The sequence below is a fragment of the Mustelus asterias genome, chromosome 1 (assembly GCF_964213995.1).
Source record: "Mustelus asterias chromosome 1, sMusAst1.hap1.1, whole genome shotgun sequence".
Taxonomy (NCBI): Eukaryota; Metazoa; Chordata; class Chondrichthyes; order Carcharhiniformes; family Triakidae; genus Mustelus; species Mustelus asterias.
This window is the reverse complement of record NC_135801.1, coordinates 102,850,114-102,872,292: the sequence shown is the minus strand read 5'-3', so window position 1 is coordinate 102,872,292 and position 22,179 is coordinate 102,850,114. Positions and strand designations below refer to the sequence as shown.

Below are 22,179 nucleotides of genomic sequence, written 5' to 3'. Positions count from 1 at the left end.
GAGGAGAATGTGCAAACTCCACACAGACAGTGACCCAAGTCGGGAATCGAACCCAGGTCCCTGGAGCTGTGAAGCAGCAGTACTAACCACTGTGCTACCGTGCCGCCCCGTGCCGCTATGGTAATGACATTGAGTGTCAGGGAGAGGCAGTTAGACCAGTGCTTCAATATTTCCCAATGTGATCCAATTTTAGCACTTGAAAATGAATCTGACCCCACGTGCCAGCAAAAACAAAAATAATATGTAAATAAGTCTCTCAGTAGGGGCATAATTTCACTACATATGTCAACTCAATGTTATTACAATTGCACAGCTCTTACGATTGTTTTCAAAGCTACCAACTCGCTGAGGAGACTTCAGACTAATCCACATCCAGCAACCTGCTCTGAAAATTCTGCTCATATTTTGACAGCTGTGACAAATTCCACCACAGCAGAGAAGACTACAACATTCTAAAAGAAAAAGTCAATTTTCTCCCCTCCACATAATAAGAGATGGACCCTTCAAATTAAGTAAAATCTGGATCTGTATCTTCGCCAAAAGCTGATCAACTCTTCCTTGAACATACCCTACCTACACCCAGTTTCACTGAAATCCGTCCTTTAGACTTTGAGACATACCTTCTGAGGAGGAACAACCCAACAAACAAGGGCACAAAATATTGCTAACACCCAATTTTGGTGACAGCAGTAAATAAAGTAACAGTAACATTCAGTGTATAATTATTAATCTTACTAATTACTGATTTAATTCTTAATATTACTGATCAACATATCAATGTGAAGCTCTTGAGTTTTTAAAGTACTTGCAAAAGAACTATTTTGTGCATATATCCATTTCAGTCATGTTCTCTGGGAGCAGAAGACTCGAAAACCACTCCCCCAACTCCCATGCACACATTGTAATCAGCCTCTCTTCTCAACACACAAAGTCCCCCTCCTCCCAGTTCTCCCCCACTCAGCAGCCCCAAATCCCCATTCATTCAGTCAGCAGTGTCTCTCTCTCCCACCCCCCATACCTTTTTGGTGTAGTTGCTGATGCCTATCAGAGTCTCTATCTTGAGATGAGAAGCCTGTACGACAGGCAGAGAGGAACAGAAACACAAAGGCTTGAAGCCACCACTAATCTTCACAGCTCAACACATGATCTCTGGTTTTTCCCCAATCTGTCAGTGACTGAGTAACACTTGCTGACCACTAATTGCACCAAGTCGGCACACTAAGATCCTGGGCACGCTCACACCTGCCAGTTTGTGCTATCAAACGAGCTTTGGGCTCACCGGACACCGGGGGATGTGGACAGTGAGCCCTGCAGAACACCAGCAGGGATCAGTGCTGGGACCTCTGTTGTTTGTAATATATATAATTGACTTGGAAGAAAATGTAGCTGGTCTGATTAGCAACTTTGCAGATGATACTAAGATTGCTGGAGTTGCAGATAGTGATGACGATTGTCAGAGAATACAGCAGGGTAAAGAAAGGCTGGAAAATTGAACAAATGCAAAGTGATGCATTTTGGTAGATCCAATTCAGGTGGGAGCTATAAAATAAATGGCAGAACCATCAGGAGCATAAGCACACAGAGAGATCTGGGAGTACAGGTCCACAGATCCTTAAAAAAGGCCACACAGGTGGAAAAGGTGGCAAAGAAAGTATCTGGCATGCTTGCCTTCATCGGCTGGGACATCAAGTATAAAAGTTTCCAAATTTGGAATACTGTGTCCAGTTCTGGTCGCCACACTGCCAAAAGGGAGTGGAGGCTTTGGAGGGAATACAGAAAAGGTTCCCCAGGATGTTGGCTGGTATGGAGGGCAATAGCTATGAGGAGAGATTGAATTAACTGGGATTGTTCTCCCTCGAAAGACAGAGGCTGAGGGGTAACCTGATAGAAGTTTATAAAATTACAAGGGGTATCGATAGGGTGAACAGTTGGAAGCTTTTTTCCAGGGCAGAAATGACAATTACAAGGGGGCACAAGTTCAAGGTAAAGGGGGTAGGGGGGAGAAGGTTCAATAGAGATGTGCGGGGGAAGTTTTTTACACAGAGGTGGTGGGGGCCTGGAATGCACTGCCATGTGAGGTGGTTGAGGCAAACACATTCGCGACATTTAAGACTTATCTGGATAGACACATGAATAGACAGGGAATAGAGAGGTATAGGCGATTGATCTTAGTAGGACAACATGATTGGCGCAGGCTTGGTGGGCTGAAGGGCCTGTTCCTGTGCTGTACTGTTCTTTGTTCTTTGGTGCTGTTTGCTGGAATTGATCCATTGGGTCCAGTGCTGTCCAGCCAGAACCTCAAGATTGGGGAGTCTTCCCTCCAGTTACCATTGCCTTGGAGGAGGGACAGCTCGTGACCCCAAATATGACCTCTGCAATTCCATTGAGGGTCGTGACTTACAGTTTGGAAATCCTTGTTGGAAATAGTCATTGCCTGACACTCATGGCATAAATGTTATTTGCCTGTTTTCAATCCAAGCCTGGATGTTGGCTTGAATCTGCATGCAGGTTTTATATCATTATCTGAGAAATTGCAAATGGAATTGAACACTGCAGTCATCAGTTGAACATCCCTACTTCTAACCTTATGATGGAAAGAAGGTGATTGATGAATCGGTTGGAAGATGGTTGAGCCTAAAGCACTACTCTGAGGGACTCAGCAGTGACTACCATTACTATCTTCCTTTGTGTAAGTTGTAACTTCCACCAGTGGAGAGTTTTCCTCCTGATTCCCATTGACTTCAGTTTTACTCCTTGATGCCATACAGTCAAATACTGCTTTGATGTCAAGGGTAATCACTGTCACCTCCCCTGTTGAATTCTGCTCTTTGTCCATGTTGGACCAAGGTTGTAATCAGGTCTGGAGCAAACAGACCTTGCGGAATCCAAACTGTATCAGTGAGGCTTAACAGTATCATTGACAGCAACTTCTGTCACACTACTGATGATTAAAATTAGGCTAAAGGGGCAATAATTGGTCAGCTTAGATTTATCCTACTTTTTGAAGACAGGACATACCTGGGCAATTTTCCACATGTTGGGTGAATGCCAGTTTTCTAGCTGTACTGGAACAACTTGGCTGAAAGCCGTGCCTAGTTCCAGAGCACACATACTCTTTTGATTGCGTTGCTTGTTAAGATTTGCTGATGCAAAGCAGATTTGTTTTTTTCTCCAAATGCCACGAGACTGCCAGTGTTGCGGGTACTTTTTCTAATCTTGTCCTAATATTAGGACAAGCCAAGAAACAAAGTTCTTGACACAACTTATGACTTGATATGTTTAAACTCCAGAGAGAGGTGGCTAACCCTGAAACGGTTAAACAATTTGTTGAATTTTCATTTAGCAGTATTACACGCGTGGGCTTTGTGATTTCAGATTCTTCCCCTTAATACTTTTGTTTAAATTCGCAACCCCAGTCAGATCTTTCACCTACTTTAGCTTCTACCAGCATGGTAATGTATTATATATGTATTCATCCCTAGCTAAGCATTTCAATGCATCTCATTTTCAAATCCAAATACATCATGAATTTATGTTTGCATGCTTCCTGTGAATATTTTAAGAATGTAATTTTAGGAAAGGTTGCATTAGAGTGAGATACAAACCCCAAACCACAAATCACAGTGAGCTCCATAAATCATAAAGCCCCAGAGTACAAAGGTATTTCATGTGTGCTCAGTGAAGTGCTGGATGAATTCATTGAAAGCTGAATCGCATAAAAGTTTTGTTTGTTTAGAGGAAAGTAGAAATTAACTCCCTGCAGGATTCTGTAAGCGAAACCTTCCATGCCATAAAGTGCTTACAATCTCATTAAAACGAGTTTACTGGAGCCCTGTGAGAGAACACACAACCCTCAGCAACCTGTTATCCATGTCACTGAGGGCACTGCTCCATAATGAGTTGTGCTCATGAAGGTGGTATGTAATTTTACATCAAGAAAAGGCCAGTCTGGCAATCGGGCTCGTAAGGCCTTTTTAATATAATGTTAACAGTTCAGTCGTGTTGAGTCCGTTTGATGCATTGCCTTTTTCTGAACTTTCTGCCTGTGCTTTAACCCCCAACAATCTTTTATCACTAGATGTACAAAATGAAAAGGAAAGACTGGAGAAGTACCGAATGTTAATACAGACGTTACCACGTGTCAACCGGGTTACACTTGCAGCTCTGACTGGTCACCTCTACAGGTGTGTGAAATTAGTATTTCCGTGGCTTTCAACGTGAACAGCATCTACCTTGATTGCTCATATTTTAGTCTATCTGTGTTTTAAGTGGATATACATGGAAACAATCTGCACCTCTGAGGAAAAAAGCACAATTTAACAGTTACTTTTTGATTGAATAATGCAATGATTATCAGCTCATTTCTGGAACAGTAGATTATACAAACTGCATTAGGTACAGTTCCTGAAGACTGGAAGATCTCGGGATATAGTTCACTACATAATTTGCATGAGCCAACATTTTCTGGCCATTCTCACCGGCAGTATCTTCAGGTCTCACCAACAGTGACCCCTCCCCCGCTGTGGCTTCCCTGGCAGCAGAGAGTGTGAACAAAGGGAAGCCCAGTGGACAGCGTGAGGACCCGAGGTTCCTGCTCATGGCCGATTGGTGGGCCTCCGCCGCCATAAAACACACCGCAAGTCGGAGGCCTGGAGGGGAGAGTAAAATCCCACCCATTGTCTTAAATTTATTGCTGATATCACTAACTGACTGACAGCCTCCAAATTAAGGCCTGTCAAACCTCATTTGTTTATAGGATTCTTTGGGCAGAACAGAAGTAAATAAAACGGAAAATACTGTAACACTCAACAGGTCAGGCAGCATCTGTGGAGAGAAGTAAAGTTAGCGTTTCAGGTTGATGACGAACCTTCATCAGAACCTGTGATTGTGTTTGGATGAATGTCCAGGAATCAATACGGTCCCTATAAATTCCATGGAGAAATTCCCTGGCTGATCCCATTGCTGATGTTTCAGAAGCAGTGACCTCCTCTTATTCCAATTTCAACTATCAAATCTCACTGAAACCAGCTGAGGATCTGTAGTCATTTTCATTCTTTTTCACGCCTCCTCCCCTGAAGATGGTGTCTGAAGCAAGTGATTAGACTCCTCATGCTTGAAGCTCTCGGATGCTTAGTCTAGTGCCTGATTTCATGTCTGTCTTCAGATAATGCGTGTGAAAAGGTTGTTTATTTGTGCAGTGCACCACAGCCAGTCCTGATCCTGCTCTTGACCACCATCCACTGGTACACTTCTAGCAGAAGCACCTGGTTACAAATGAGGACAACCCTGAGTGATTTCTCTTCTGAGTGTTGAGGCCAAATTGCATTGTGCTGTTTTAATTGCTGCTTGTGAAGGAGTCATGGTATCTTTGGTCCATCTAGTTAAGGCTCAAACCCATGCTCAGAAGCATAGCTTAGCATAGAATGTGCAAATTAATCACTATCATCTTTCTCACAATAACATGGACATAAGTAGTACTCCCTTGATCCACTCAGCCAGGGTAGGTCAGAATCATTGTTTGCTATAACCCCTTCCACTTTTTGCCGTAAATTCACCCTCAAAATCAGTATTTGATCTCATACATGTCTTGAAAGACGGTCTATTTCACACATAGTTCAAGACAATAGAAGAGTTCAGTTTGAACACATCTGTGTGCGACCGTCTGAAACAGCATCAGGTTTTAATGTTATTGAATCTGCTTTTCTGTGTAGCACAATGCAACAGCTTGCTCAACCTCCATACAGATGGTCCCTCACTACATGTTGTTGAGTATGGTGTTTCAATTCAGTATGGTGCTTCTGCCATGCGACAAGGATAGTCGCAAGTTCATTGGAATTTGTCAACCATTTATCAATTTAGGACTATATAATTTTGCAAATAGAAAGACAATCATCAGCTGCCCAATGGCCAACTAGTGAATATCCTCCTTTCAGAAGCTAAGAGGGAGTCTCTTTGGCATTGAGATGACACACCAAGCAATCAAGGTTGCCATCAAGATAATGCAAACTGGGTAATCCAATAACTCAATAATCCAATAACTGCCAGCATGACCAACCTTCGATGGTTGTCATTTTGAGTTAGAATTCTTCCTGCTTAGGTCCAGATAACCCTAGAAGTAAATGTTCTATAACAAATAGTCATAGATAGACGAACAGCAGGTGGCAAGCTGTACAGTTTTACCTGATTAAACATCAGCAGTGCCTCTGTGCACACTTTGCGTGCTCTCTCAGCCTTGGTTCCACTAACTTGTGCCTAACGTTTAGGCTCCGTAGCAGTTGGGGATGAGACCTGACATCTTTTTGGGGGAAAAAAGTAATCACACAGATGCTGGTTTGAACATACAGACACTTGATGTGTTTCCACGAGTGTCAGCTACTGAGCTAATTAAAAAAAGGTTGATTAAGAATTTACTTGAGATCAGATGTTAAACTTTGAATTAGATTCCGTCCAGATTGATAAATGGCCACTTCAATTCAAAATGTATAACAAAATAAAATGCAGCAAACTTTGATATTTGTGTAAGTCGCATTTTTATTTTAAATCGGGCTCCAAGTATTTGTGAACCTTGTGGAATTTCATTGCTTTGTGGATAATTGTACCTTCCTTATTAACGTTTGTGATCGATCTTATTTAAAAAATATTCCCCACGTCTGTCTCTCAGGTAAAGTATACAAAATGCTTCTCTTTAAATTGGCTACAATCTCATATTTAATAATGTAATCTCACTCCTTGTAAAGTTGTATCTTTGACATCTTTGCCCCTAAAGTGTTATGAGAGAAAACTTCTCAAAAATATTACACACTTCCCTTAAAATGCTACAACTCTTTATTTGGATAGTGAATTTGTGATATATTTGTGCTACAATGATAATACAAATGTGCGCTATATTGATCCATTTCACAGCATTATTTTTCTGATGCTAGTGAAAATTTACTGAATGATCTTATTAGCTGCTCTCTAATTACTCCGGAAGGATTATCATTAACTTCTATTTTCAGTTGTGTATGGTTTCTTTTCCAATTCATTATTCTGAAGCTGACAGGTGGTAAGCAGGCAACTTGCTCCTTGACTTTTCCCAATGATACTTTTAACTGGTCATTCTGAGAAGTTGATTTTTCCTCATTTATTTCTTGTTTCCTCATTCTCTCTGGGGAAGTGCTTTACCTCTGCTTGATGCCATTCACTGAATCCTGATGGTATAGTCAAGTCCAGGGATGTGTCTTGACTTCTTAAAAAAAATCTCTCTGGTAAGTATCTCATTATGTGGAGATGCCGGCGTTGGACTGGGGTGAACAAGTATCTCATTGACATAACCCCTCTGGGCTTTGATGCACAGAATTTAGAAGTGGTGGTAATTGTCACAGCCACTATTCAGGAGTGTAAGTTTCTCAATTTGTTTCTAAAGTTTACTTCCCAACTTCTGTCTTTAATGTCATACTTCTTCCTTGAACTAATGCAAAAGAACAACCTGGGCCACATCTTTACTTGTCTTGAGGAAGCCAAGGACAATGCTCAGCTGTCTCAGAACTGATCCATGTTGCTGGGGGGAATGTGTTTTGATGTTAGTTGAGATAGAACAAAGAAAATTACAGCACAGGAACAGGTCCTTCGGCCCTCCAAGCCTGCACTGACCATGCTGTCCGTCTGAACTAAAACCCCCTACCCTTCCGGGGACCACATCCCTCCATTCCCATCCTTTTCAAGTATTTGTCAAGACGCCCCTTTAAACTCTTTGCTTTAACTAGAGTTCAATTATTTAAATGACTAAGTTTGTTAGATGTCTTTGTGTTGTTTGATTTTTTTATAGTGATCTACTGGGTGGAAAATGCACTTACTTTGTAAAATTAATCTCACTCATTGTGAAGAAGATAGAACTGTTTCATAGCACACCATGTAACTTTGTGTTGTAAAATCAAATAGAATTATCTCAGTGCACTCTAAGGTTGCTTTAAATTCATTTTAATATAATGGGACTAATTTGTATTTCCCAGAGACCTTTACAATATGGTTTCATCTTTTGAGTGGAAATGATAATGCAAGTAAAAGTAATCACTATCCTTACTCTGTTCTTGCAGAACTTGCGCTTGCTCTTGTCTCTGGCTAGAAGGACAGTTCCCAATTTGAGCAGTGTTTGTGAATTGGTGTAACTTATCCACGATTGCAAGTGCTGAAAATGTGGAAATGCCCGCAAACGTTGAGATAAAGCAACTAATATTTTTATTTTTAAAAAATATTGCATCATTTGCATTATTGCTGCAAAGGTCCCTATTCTCTTGGAAATGGGAATTCTTAAAGTTGTTGGTTAAACTTTTCCTTTTTTTTCTTCCTTTGCTGTCAGTATATATTCTTTTAAGCTATAATATGAGTTTCATGAAGCCTATCAATATCTTCTCTCAAAAGGAATTCAAGCATGCATTGCACAGAAACTAAGAGAAAAGGAAATTAAGAAAATTAATAAAGCATGTGCCTGGTGCAGGAACAGTTCAGTTGCATTAACAGACATGCAAAGAGGGCACTTACTGGAGCAAAAACCTTTGCCACACTGTGTTCACTCAATATTATTACATTTACACAACTCTTCTTTGAGGTTTTTCCCTACCTGGTTCATGCTCTGTAACTACAAAGCTGACAAAAAGGAAAATGTTTTTATTATTAAGAACTTCTATCTCACCGAGGTAATATCAGGCCACATCCAACAACTTGAGCTGAAAACTCTGCTCACATTTTGACAGCTGTGACAAATACCACCACAGCAGCTGAAACAATTCATAACGTTCTAAAACAACCAACAACATTCATAAATTTTTTAAAACCCACAACAGTCTTTAAAAAGTCAATTCCCCCCCCTATCCAGAATCTAGACCTACATCTTTGCCAAAAACTGGTAAGTTCTTCCATGGACCATACCCTCTCTGCACACCAAGTTTCATTGAAATCTATTAGTTTTCAAGGTGTACATTCTACAGACTAATGGGATGAAAAGATTGTCCGGGATTTTCCACTCCTGGTTGCAGTGGGCATCATGGTGGGCGGGCGCATAAAATATCACGCGAAGGCCAAAAATCAGTTTTACATTGTCGTAAAACCAGGTTATTTTTGTGAGCTGATGCAGGCAATGATGGGCTGTGTTACCAGCCATGGCACATTGGGAATGTTTCAATATTTTTGCATCTCATTATAAGGACATCTCACCACAATTGTGCTCACACACTGGATCAGCCTGGCGCGTTGGCGTACAGTTAGAATGACGTGTTCCACAATGGCGTGTAAGTGACATGTACCTGGCGACCTGCCCTTTGCTCATTACTTTGAAGTTAGTTTGTCCACCTTGCAACGCGCAGCACTCACATAAATTAGCACCAGGCTTCGCTGGGAGCACCACTTCACTGTCAGAGTGTTGTCACGGGCAAGTCTCTACCTACCAGTCCAGCGGTAAGGTGGGGGTAGTTTTTAATGGACTGCAGGGTTAGGGCTGTACCAGGGAAGGGGAGCAAGTGGCCACGGGCAAGAGAAGGGCTGCAGGGTTGGCTTGTACTTGGGTGTACAGGTGGGGAAAGTTGTACTCCGAGATATGACAGGGGAGAGGGTGGGGGAGGAGGTTGGTGGCGTGGTGGTACTATACATTGAACAGTGGTTTCAGGATGGGGATGGGTGAGGTGCACACAGGCCATAGGCACATCCACTTCCAAAGTGTTCAGGGGCTAACAAGCATACATGCTCCAGAAGCAGAATAGTGGCACAGTGGTTAACACTGTTCCCTCACAGCACCAGGAACCCGGGTTCGATTCCCAGCTTGCGTCCATGGATAGGGTGAGGGTGTAATCTCTATAGGAAATGAGGCCAGATAGAGATGTGTGTGAGAATGCGTGGTGATGTCCTTTGAGTCGATAGTGGGTAAGATTAATGTGAATATGTGATGGGCTGATGAGTTTCTGAGTCAAAAGTGATGAGATACTTGACTTACCCTGGCAGCACGGATGAGATCATTCATCCTGTTCCTGCACTGGGTGGCTGACCTCTTCTGGACCACATAGACACTGATCACTACCTCCCAAGCTGGATTGGTCAACTTGCTGGATCCCCCGGTATCTAGAGCAGGGCTAGAGGGCTATGCGGTGGACCTCAACTGTGTCAACTAGATGCTCCAGTGAGGTATCACTGAATTTGGGGGCTGCTGTCATTGGCTTTGAGGCATGTTTTCAGTGGAGCAATCCTGGGTTGCCAACACTGAGAAAACTGTGCACAGCCATACTTTAAATATGGCACCTGGAGTGAGGAGGTGGTGAGCTGATGGCAGGGTGGGCGGATCAGCGAACCAGCATGTTTCACATGTGTGCATAATTAATGAGGGGAGCAGATGCTATGGCTTCAGGACCCAGCAACCGACAGGTGGAATGCCATTTTTAATACCCACTCCCACACTTAGTGCAACTGAGGGAAATTTTTAACTGCTTTCAATGGTTTGGAGTAGTTATCAATTGAGTTTTAAGTTTTGGTGCTGGAGATCAACCAGGATCAAGTACACAAGCCAAAAGCAACTTCCAGATTAGGAATAGGTATTCTCAGTATTTATTGGGGAATGCAGTGGTGGCGAGGTATTATTGCTGGACCCAGTGTGATGCTCTGGGGACCCGGGTACGAATCCCACCACAGCAGATGGTGAAATTTGAATTCAATAAAACAAAATCTGGAATTAAAAGTCGACTGATGATCTTGAAAGTACTGTCGATTGTTGTAAAAACCCATCTGTTTCAATAATGTCCTTTAGGAGAAGAAATCTGCCATCCTTACCTGGTCTGGTCTGCATGTGACTCCAGGCTCTCAGCAATGTGGTTGACTCTCAAATGTCCTCAGGGATGGGCAACAAATGCTGGCCCAGCCAGCGACACCCACATCCCATGAATGTATATTAAAAGAAACTGTTCAATCTCAAATGAATATTCTTTTGTTTGGGAAAATTATAGAAATTTCAGCAGCAGAGGAGGTCTTTCAACTTTTTTTCTTCGTTCTGTGCCTTTATAGATTTGTGGTGTAATTACAGTCCTCTGCAATGTTGCCTAGATCAGATGGTGGAGCTGACTGCCTGAAATCACTATCTTTCACACTTTTCTGTCAGTCCATTCCTTTCACTCACTGTTAGTGGAAGCTAATTTATTAAAGTGGGAATAGAACTTCAATCATCTTTTGCTCCACCATCTAATTAGAACTGCTCTAACAGTGTGTCAGAAAGTTGTGGCTGTTTTTTCAACTCTTTCTGTTTCGTCTCACTCACTAAACAATTACTCAAACCAGCCTCCCATCCATTGACTCTGGCTACACTTCCCGCTGCCTCAGCAAAGCAACCAGCATAATCAAGGACCCCGCGCACCCCGGACATTCTCTCTTCCACCTTCTTCCATCGGGAAAAAGATACAAAAGTCTGAGGTCACATACCAACCGACTCAAGAACAGCTTCTTCCCTGCTGCCATCAGAATTTTGAATGGACCTACTTGCTTTGTCTGTATAGTGCGCAAGAAACAATATTTCTCACTGTATACTAATACATGTGACAATAAATCAAATCAAAAATCAAATTTGAGAGTCAGAGGTTGAATGTGTAATAGTATTTCCTACCATCTATATAAGGGTGAATTTTAACAGGAATGGAGGGAAGATGTTGTGGAATGCACCAACTTTTGTACTCACATTCTCATGTATGAGAGTGAAACCAAAACAATTTTTAAAAACTTGCATTTCTATAACGCCTTTCGTGACCACCCAAATAATTTTACAGCCAATAAAGCACTTTTGAAGTGAAGCCACTGCTGTAATGTAATAACACAAAATCATCAAATCTAACAAATAACGGAGGGTTAAGTTTTATGCCGGAAGAAAGCACTGGCCTCGGATGGGTATCCTTGCCTCCTACAATTACAGCCAGGCAGATCAGGATAGGGTAAGAGTGGGTATATACCCAGCTCCATTTTATTTGTCTTCCTGTTCAGTCTTGACTCTGTTAAAATCCCCCCATGAACAACCCTAACTGACAGGTTACCATGTACCCTCGGTCTCAAAAAGGAACTTTGGAAGTCAACAAGTGTCCTGGTTTATAAAGCTGTTGTGTTGACCTCCCTCCTCTACTGTAGCGAAATCTGTATTGTCTATTGACGCCATGTTGAGATCCTTGAGAGCTTCAATTCAATTCATCATGGGTGCTTGCATCAAATCCTGGGGATCAAAAGGGAGAACCACAGGACCAATGCTAGTATCCTCCATGAAGCTGCTTCTACCAGCATTGAAGTCTTGCTCCTGCAGAATTAACTCCGATGGATGGGTCATTGCATCTGGATACCTGGAAGCCGCCTCCCTTGACAGATTCTCTTCTCCCAGCTCTCCGTGGGCCAACGCGCTAAGAGCATCAACGGAAAAGTTATAAGGATACGCTCAAGGTTGCCCTAAAGCACAGAGGCATTAACACCACATACTGGGAGGAGAAAGCTGCAGATCATTCAATGTGGCTCCACCTGGTCCATCAAGGCACAAGCTTCTAGGCTCAGTGATTGACAGTGAGGCAGAATGTTGGCCTCAGAGGAAGGAGAGGGAAGCCAACCTTGGGTCTGTGAATTCCACTCCCCTGCGCAGCAACATGCCCCACTGCAGAAAGATTTGTGGAACCAGAATTGGGCTGCTCAGTTATCTGAACACTCACCAAGCCTGACGGACATTATCCTCGATTCCAAGGAACTGCCGCAGATGACGCTTGACCCTAACGTTTCTGGTGATAATCCACAAAGTGGAAGTGTTTCCATTCCCAGCACTGACATCATTCACCTTGAGCATTAAAAGCAAAGTATAATTACTTCCCCAACCCCCCAAGTAACAAAAACATTGAATGAACATAAATTTAAGTAAATGTACAGGAAAAGTCATCATCAGATTTCTTTTGTCAGTTACAATGCAGTTGGCACAACATGAGCAATACCTGCTGCTATATTCAGAGCTGTTTCTTTTCTATATCAGAGGCTTTTTTTGGTCATTTTCATTGTTATCCATTGTATATTTAGACACACCATTTACTGCATTAAATATGCCAATAGTCCAGGATTCTGGACCACATAAAATAGTCACTAGAACAGAGTGAATGGAAATATGGATATAATATTTTGTGCCTCACATTCATATTTCTGAAACAATATTACACAAAACACATTCATTGCAAAATCTGAAATGGGTTCTCTCTTCAAAGCTGAGACAAATCTGCATACACTCGAGACTAGCAGGAGAGAAAATGGTCTACGTGTGCTGCAGTCATTTCTAATCAACACTAGATGAAATAAAATCAATATTTACTATGTCAAGTATTAGGTTATAGACAGTTTCATGATTTTTTAAATTTGGACTCTGGAATCAAATGGGTGGGTTCTGTTGCCTAAGTGAGGCCTCACTCCTGAGAGCTCACTTTGAACCTGAGAACTATATTGATAAATTACTCAGACATCAGATCTGCTTAAAGAGGTAAGTTCACTAAAACAGATTCAAAACCACAGAGGTTACATCAGTAATCTCACAACACTTTCAAAAAGATTTAGTCTCACAAAGAATTTCACAAAGACTTACGTGTATGATCCAGTCAAGTCGAATGACTTGGTTGCTTAGAGAACTTGGCTGAATGTCTTGGGTGACTGACCAGGTCAGCTCATTTCTGACAGCAGTTCAGATGTATTTTAGTCACTGTCTTTTATACCCCTTTATCAGGGGTAGACTTGGGTGTTATATTGATAAAACCTTATTGTCCTATAAGGATTCTCTTTAATACCAGGTATCCAATAAAATGTTGAGTTCTTTATCTAAACCATGAGTTAAAAGCCTACCTAAAAGTTACTTTCCATAGCTTTCTGGACCCTATACTGTTATGTATGCAGGGCGTCGCCCCTTTAAGAGGACATTGTCCAGTGACCCGGAGGGTGAAGTGACCTGCCTGGGAAACTGCCCCAACAGCCACTTGAGGGCTGGAGTGCGAGGAGTACAGTTCTTCAATAAACCCAATTGTTCCTGTGGTTTGCCTTTGGTGTGTCTTCTTTGGAGCTCCCTCCCCAGTAGTCTCAGACTTAACATATACAATACAGCCTACTCAAGACTCCTTTCTATATGTCTTTCTGATTCCATGGTCACTTCCATAACACCCTTAAATTCCATCCTTGATGCACAAACCTTTCTTCTTAAACGTAATTGTTTGTATTTGTCTTGTTATTTATTATTTATGCCTAGAGCTATGCATGATGACTGTTCAGTAACAGACTATTGAAGCACTTTGTTAAGGCTATAAAAATAAAAAACAAGACAAATAAACAGCCCTCACATACTCCCCCTCCCCCCCCACCATTGCCTGATCCATGCCAACCCATGTCATCAAATACCACCTTCAATCCCCTCCCCCCCCCATAGACTTTCATGTTCTCCATGCCAACCTGTGCTCCTCCACACACACGCACCCACGCCAATGGCCCTTTACAGCCCCTATGCCTACCTATGCCCTTCCACCCACACTCATTCATGTGTGCTTTTAACAATTCCAAAGGGCACCATACTTCTACCAAAGGTGTCCCAGGACCACATCCAAAAGAGGAGAGCCTCTCCATTTGCGTGAAAATTCAGGCCTAATTGTTTTGCTGGGGCCGACACACTAAACTTTTGCATTCCAGGAAGCACCTCACAGCTTGCAGCTTTCAACAGTTTTTATTTTGCAAAAAGTCTTTTGGCGTTGCAAAATATGCTGGTCAAATATTTGACCAGGTTGCAGCAAATGGGAGTGTTCTTACTCCTTGCATTCTGTAACTGGAATACCAGATACACTGACAATCCTGTTATCTTCCTCAAGCACATGGTTGTTGTATGGCTGTGCTAAAAATGGAATCATGGCTGAATTGGCATATGATCCTATAATGAGGACGGCTTCAGCATCACAACAAAGTCGTGTGCCAGCCTCAAATGCTTATTGCTACGGACTTGTCCTGGCCACAATGGCAGCTTGTTGGTCATGCTGGTGGGTTGAGTTTGCGCAGTAAGGGGATTCCAGGGAGAGGCAATTGGAAATGGGGGCAAGTGGTGACCAACAGTGACCTTCAAGATCTAGTCATCCTAAAATCACCAGGCCCAAAATGTTTCCACTGCCCAGCTACGTGAAGTTGGTCCCCTAAACTGGACCTCTTAGCCTCCTATTTTACCATCCACCATGTCCAATTCTCACCCCCTCTCTGTCTCTCCCCCTTTGGAGCAGCTGTTAAAAGTCTCTCTCAGTTCCAGTACATGTGTTCCTAATGCGATATACAACCCAACTGCTATTGGGAAACTTTTTGTGGCTGCTTTCTGTTTCCTATAGTTCAGGAGAGGTCATTTTTCTGTACATCTCAGGAAAAAAAAATCTTTTCCAGCTTCGAGTCCCAGCTTCTCTGGTTATCAGAGTTTTGCTGCATAGCAAAACTTTCTGCTTCTCCCTCAGGCCCTTAGAGACAAAAGAGCCAGAATATTCCGTTACCGTGGCAACCCAAAGGTGTATAGCACATATTACTGCAACGATTGTCATAAAGTTTGGTTCCTTTAGATTTTGTTGCAGCTTATGTGAAGTCACATCTGATTTGTTGAAGCTCACCGTCTATCTGCCTCTCTCTCGATGCTTAAACCCATTCTGCCGAAGTAGCATTTGTGATAAAATTAAGTATTGGGAAACTGTTCGGTGTGGGTAATTTTAACTGAGACATTGGCCTCGATTTGAATTCTCCTCGCCTGACACAAAACTTGGGTTTTAAGCAGGAATACTCGATCACTTGCCACCTTGGATGTTGCTGGCTTTCTGCTGTGTCCTGAGCTTAATGAGAAGGCGGAGACCCTCTTTAAATCAGCAGATGCTTCCCACTGACCTCACTGGGACCTGATTGCAATAATATTCTGGGGTCCTCAGGAAGCCAGGATGTGGACCAGAACAAGCAGGAGTTCTATGTGACTGGGATTGCTCCCACAAGTTCTTGGCTGAGGCCTGTTGTCACTGAGTCCATGCTCCTGTCTGCGGTTGAGGTAGTGGATGGCCATTGGTGGCCTATTTTGGTGTTTGGGGACGGACAGAGAGGGAACATGTCTCCCCCACCCGGGTAAAACTTCAGGATCAATTATTCAAACATTCAGATTGGCTGGGCGCAGATGCCCTGTATTTAGTGTCTGCTTTGAGCCTTGGTTGAACAACCCCAACCCTGCCTTTAAAACCATGAGCTGTTTACTATACCGCACACCACAGTGGTCTTTTATTATGTAATATTGAAAAGATATTGATGCACTGCAAACTGTTCAGCTATTGTTCTTTGATTTCAAGCAAACCATATTTTTATCGCGTGTTAAATTACTTCTCCACCCACTCCCTACCCCCTCCCTACAGGGTTCAGAAATGTTCAGAGATGAATCAGATGAATGCACACAGTTTGTCGCAGGTGTTTTCGCCTTACTTGTTCCAAACAGAAGGTCAGACCAAACAAGAAGTGAATGTTACAGAGGATCTGATCAATTTGTATGTTCAACTCTTTGGTGTAAGTATGCATTTTTGTCATCCAATGATAGCGAATTCTTCATTGAAATAACTTGCATCGCTGTAGATCAGAAACAGCCAATTCATCATTTCTATAGATTTTCCAAACACATCATATGCTAACTACAGAAACTAAACCAGAAGGTTTTGCTCGCTTCATTATTCAGATCTAGTCTTCACCTCATCTGCCCATTAAAGTGTAACTTTAAAAGTTCTATTTTTTAAAACATTTGTTGATTTATTCATTTATTAGTGTCACAAATAGGCTTACATTAACACTGCAATGAAGTTACTTTGAAAATCCCCGAGTCATCACATTCTGAGGGAGAATTTAGCACGGCCAATGCAGCAGACCTGCACATCCTTCGGATTTTTGATGTTATCAAAGTAGTTAATCTGTCCCAAGCAGTCACGTAACCAGACAGAATTGTGTCCAAGAAGAAAATATAAAGGACATAACAACTAACAAATAACAACAGGTAATGCAGTAACATTTTTCTTGAGGGAATTTCATTCCTAAGTTGCCAATAATGAAGTAAGTATTTAAACATTAAATCAAAAGCAAAATACTGTGGATACTGGAAATCTGAAATAAAAGTAGAAAATGCTGAAAGATGCTTAGTAGACCAAGCAGCATCTGTGGAGAGTTGAGCAGAGTTACAGTTTCAGGCCATTGATCTTTCTGATGAATGAATTCCATGTTCCAACAGCCTCAGAGTAAAAGAAATTGCTCCTAACATCTTTAATTCGCACCCAGTGATAATCTGAAATGGGTGAAAGAGTCCCATTTAATTTTGGGCACTAAATCTCACAAAATGTCGACTGATATTTGGAAAGGGTACAATGCAGATTTGCCAGAATTATACCTGGGCTTAAAAGGGTTACGAGGTGAGTTTGTGTCAGTGTGGCTCTTTGTTAGGAGTAAGGTTTTCGCGGGATCGGTGGAAAATGCAGGTAAATAAAGTTTATTCATTAGTCACAAGTAGGCTTACATTCACACTGCAATGAAGTTACTGTGAAAATCCCCTACTCTCCGGCGCCTGTTCAGGTACACTGAGGGAGAATTTAGCATGGTCAGTGCACCTAACCAACACGTCTTTCGGACTGTGGGAGGAAACCGGAGCACCCAGAGGAAACCCACATAGACACGGGAAGAACATGCAGACTCCGCACAGGCAGTGATCCAAGCCGGGAATCGAACCCGGCTCCCTGGCGCTGTGAGGCAGCAGTGCTAACCACTGTGCCATTGTGCCCTCAAATGCCAACCTCAAATGAGGTTGAGCTGCAGGTCTACATGATCTAACTGAATGACGGAACAGGCTCAAGGGGCCGAATGGATTTTTCCCATGGGCTTTAAGACACTGATGTCAAGACCAAATGGGATTCCCAAGAATGTAATTGCTGGAAGCTGGAATGGCTCAGCAATCTTCCAGGAGAAGCCCACCTTTGAACACTCCATCCTGTTAAAGCTAGTGGGTGGGCTCTGATGCTGTAGGCCCCGTCAACATGGGACTACTACTCCCTCTGGACTGCACAGCCGTGCAGGAAGGATAAGTGAGATCTAGAGCGGCAGGTCCACTTAGATAGAGGCTGAATCCCTCTGCTGGATTGGAATGGACTAGTATTGCTGCAGCCTTTAAGGCTGGATGCCCCATTAATTCTGATGCTCCCTCTGCAGCCTGCTCCACAGGTGGCAAAATGTTGTGAAACCTGCAAAATCGCCCCTCACTGGGGTCTCAATCACCTTAATTGGTTGCCTGCCTCTTTCAATGGGTAGCTGATTCGCCTCCTAACTCATTGCAGGGAAACTTTCTTGGCGGCGGAAATGCATTGAGAACCTAACCTGACGTGTCCCTCTCCTATTTCCCCCACACACACCCCTGGTTACCCAGCTCCTAGTCCCTCTCCATAAACTAGGGCAATTCAGCCCTCTGCTTCCTGTGAAACGAGGGTGTATTTTGTGATCAGTTGGTGAAGACCAAGTCTTAAGGATAGAGAGGTGACCAACTGAGTGAATTGCAGCAATTTTAGATGCAGAGAAATCTGCCGAGTGTCTGAAGTGAAAGTTGAAAGTGTACAGTAAAGAGATTGTAGGAGTTGGTTTCTGATGGCATTATCCCCACTCTTCAAAATAGTTTTGGAATTCCAAGAAGTTTTTTTCAGCGAAGGAAATGGGGCAGAATCTTAGGGCTAATTTTTATGTGCCCCTGGCAGGTGTGTTTCCCGGGGAGGGGCGGGGGTGGTGTTGGTGGTGGGCAGGTGGGCAGTGGTCACATAAAATCAGAGGCCCACCGCCATATTTAAAGGAAATATGAGAGTTGATTGGACTTCTAATGAACCAGATATTTCTCTGTTAACACGCTGCCCGCAGCATGTAAATTTGGCCTGGGCAGCAGGGCTGGAGCGGGAAGTCCAATTTTCACCTCGAGGGGTTAAAGGGCAGGAAGTAAGTGGGTGGTGAGGGGTTTATCTTCAGGGGTTGCCCTTTGAACCCCCACTTCCCTCCTATCCGCTTTCTCCCTTAAACCTCCCCCCACACTGCCCCTCTCCCTAACCTACCAAATCCTCTTGACCCAAGAGCCTAGACTTAGCTACTCCAGGGATCCACGATCTTGGGGGCCTTTCTTTTCCAGCAGTCCCAGCAGCCACTGACACCTTCCTGCACAGCCGGGACTAATGGAGCTACCAGCCAGTGAGGTATGGAAGTTCACTTAGCCCTTGTTAATGAGCCTCGCAGCGTTTTATGGCAGCGTGGATTGTGTCGGCACCATGCTAATGTATTTTGGGTGGGAGGAGGGGCATGTGCTTTCTGCGTGCCTTCTGCCTCCCCCACCCTGCTTATTATTCAACCCCTAATTTGTGCGACAGAGGTCCTGTTCACTGGTCAGGAGCCTAACGTTGGGTTTCTCAGGAGGCCAAAGCGATTGCAATCAGGCACTTATTTAGACAGTATCCCAGTCAGGCAGAAATCCCGTCCCCGAGAGCTACCAGCCAATTAGAGGCCAGCAGATCCCTGGTATTTTCAGGGCCACCAGGAGTAGTGACTGCTGTTCCACTGAGGCCTTCACCAGGGATCATTGCCGGATCAGTGGAGAGAGATGGGTGCGGACAGCATGGAGGCCCTTGGGAGGGGGTGACTGGTGAGAGGGGGAGGGAGGCATGGATGGAAGGGCCAGGGGTGGCTTTCAGCAGACCGCCCACCAACCCCCTTCTTGATGTTGTGTCCCTCAAATAGTAACTTCCGGGATAATTGCTCTCAGGTAGTTTGTTGCTGAGCTGAATTGTCAGCCTGCCACCAGCAAATGAGATTCCTGTGTTGGGCCTTTCCCACCCCCCACTAAATGTGGGACAGTTTCCCTGCCTCCAAGAATCAGACGTAGGGACTCTTACCCAATTCCCTTGTTCGCCCCCACAATCGTGCCCACTCCAACAGACATCATTAAACTGCCCGTAGTATCAGAAGATTCAGTAACATTACAGGGAAAGCAAAGAAGCTTTGATGACAAAACTAAGTAATTGGGGCACACAATAGAAATTAGAGAGTTGAATCTTCAGTCAACTGAACCAGAAATTGGGGAGGCAAAAAATGTTTATTAAAGATATGTTTGTGCATTAATATTTATGTATTTATTCAATATATGCACAAATGGTTGTGTGTGTACAAAAAATACCAGACACTGAGTTGCTCACCCAAATTGGCAAGCCAAACGTACACACAGTATATATTGAGAGAGTCACAATTGAGTTGAGCTGGTCAATGTGCGACACTCACTCACTAAAATAAATCTTCTATGGAGAGTTTGAGTCTAGGGTGTGCTCTTCTGGCGGTCACTGGAAGTTCTAGAAGGAGGTATCTGACGGGATACTTAGGAATTTGACACTGACTTCACGTCCTGGGAGAAACCCATTCAGGATCGCTGCACCTCGCGCAATCAAATAAAAAAAATAACCTCCTTCAAAAGGAAGCACATATCGGAGGCAGAGAGAAAACACAAAGAGAGGCAATCCCGAGCTAGCAACTCATTCAAAACTCCATCGTTACTGATATCCTGTCCAAGTTTCAAGTGTAGATCAGCATTAGCAGCCACCTATGCACCCATTGAAACCCTAACAAACGCCACCTTTGCCTCAGAAGATGAGCATGAAGTATGTATATGTGCCAAACACAAAAACCGGGGTATGCAAAAGTGCACCTTTGGACAAAAACTAACAAGAGCTGTGTTTAATGCAGAATTTAGTCTTTTGACAGTAATTTCGCCCCAATTTTCTCGTTCTCCCAGCAGACTTTCGATATGTTTTTCCTTGAAACTCCTACTGAATCAAGAGTCAAATAAGTCCTTTTACACTCCAGATCAACTGCGGAAAAACAAATTTTAATTAAAAACCTGTAAAAGCACAAAGGGGCAGGTAAACAAGATTCAAAAGAGGGAGGACTATTGTCAATTCTACTGGATAAAATAGGATAGCTATCCCCAATCCATTTATCGATGTTATTCTTTGTGGAATAAATGGATTGGTTTTATTTTGCCACCTACAGACACTTAACTCATCACTTCTTGTACTTTTTGATTAATGTTTCTGTGCCTTGCTTGAAATAGGTTAATGAAGACCAGGTGAAACAGATGGAGATAGAAAATAGCCTCATAACGACATGGAAAGACACACAGGTGTGGATGTGTTGCCTTGCAAGATTTAATTTTTGATTTATGTTTAGATACAGCACAAATTCACCTTGTCAATTGCACTCTAATTACTGAACTGTTAGCTTGCATACTTTTTATATTTAAAGCCATGCGGTTCATTTTATACCTTTTGATGAGACAACTTTAAAGAAGGTTTATTCACATATTGGACAGATGTTTGCCAGTATGTAGTACTTTTATTGTGAGCTGTTACATATCAACTCAGTGTTGTTTGGTCAGATGGTCAGTATTGCTGAGTTCCACAGAGTACTGGTATTTATATGATTAATTTTTAGTACAGTTATGACATTCTTGATGTCGTGCCTAATGCCATATTTGACTTGGATTCTCCCTCCAATATTTAAAAAGAATTGCACCATTGCATCCTGGTATGTTAGCGAATGGAATGTATTTGCAAGCTTCTATTGGACTGGATTTGGATCCCCTCTTACATTCAGTGCCAAAGATCTCCATTTCTCTCTCTCCCTCTCTCTCTCTCCCTCTCTCTGTCTTGTTGCAGCCCCTGTGGTAAATTATTGCTTTTCTGTTTTTCAAACGTTGTCTCTTGTGTTAAATACGAGTGGAGGAAACACAGCTCAAAGCAAGGGATTTAAAATATATACTGGAGTTCTCTGTAACACGTCACTCACCTCATGTCCCTTCTATACCTCTCCAAAATCTACAAGACTCTGTTAAGGATTGTGATGGAATTCTCACTCAGTGCCATCCAAGATAGAGTTGTCTACATGATTGGTATGTCTGCAATTCAACTCAGTATCACACCCTCTTGTGGCCATAGTATATACTATCTATAGGATGCACAGAGCAACTCAGAAAGCTTGCTTTGACACCTCATGTTGCACAGCCCCACAACCTCTACCACTGAGAAGAACAAGAGTAGCAACATCACGGGAGCACCTCCAGGTTACACATCATACAGACTT

The 22,179-nt window shown here is 42.9% G+C and overlaps 1 protein-coding gene across 3 annotated transcripts in view; it reads left to right on the top strand.

The window, feature by feature from the left end:
- arap2 (ArfGAP with RhoGAP domain, ankyrin repeat and PH domain 2) overlaps positions 1-22,179 on the top strand; it is a 361,519-nt gene that overhangs the window by 295,925 nt on the left and 43,415 nt on the right. For all 3 annotated transcript variants that reach the window (XR_013498288.1, XM_078215698.1, XM_078215708.1), the window contains 3 exons: positions 4,079-4,184; positions 16,407-16,554; positions 21,152-21,220. Coding sequence is in view for 2 of the 3 variants with exons in the window: in XM_078215698.1 (XP_078071824.1) it covers positions 4,079-4,184; positions 16,407-16,554; positions 21,152-21,220 (323 nt within the window). In the remaining variant the exon portion in view is untranslated. The remainder of the gene's footprint in view (positions 1-4,078; positions 4,185-16,406; positions 16,555-21,151; positions 21,221-22,179) is intronic.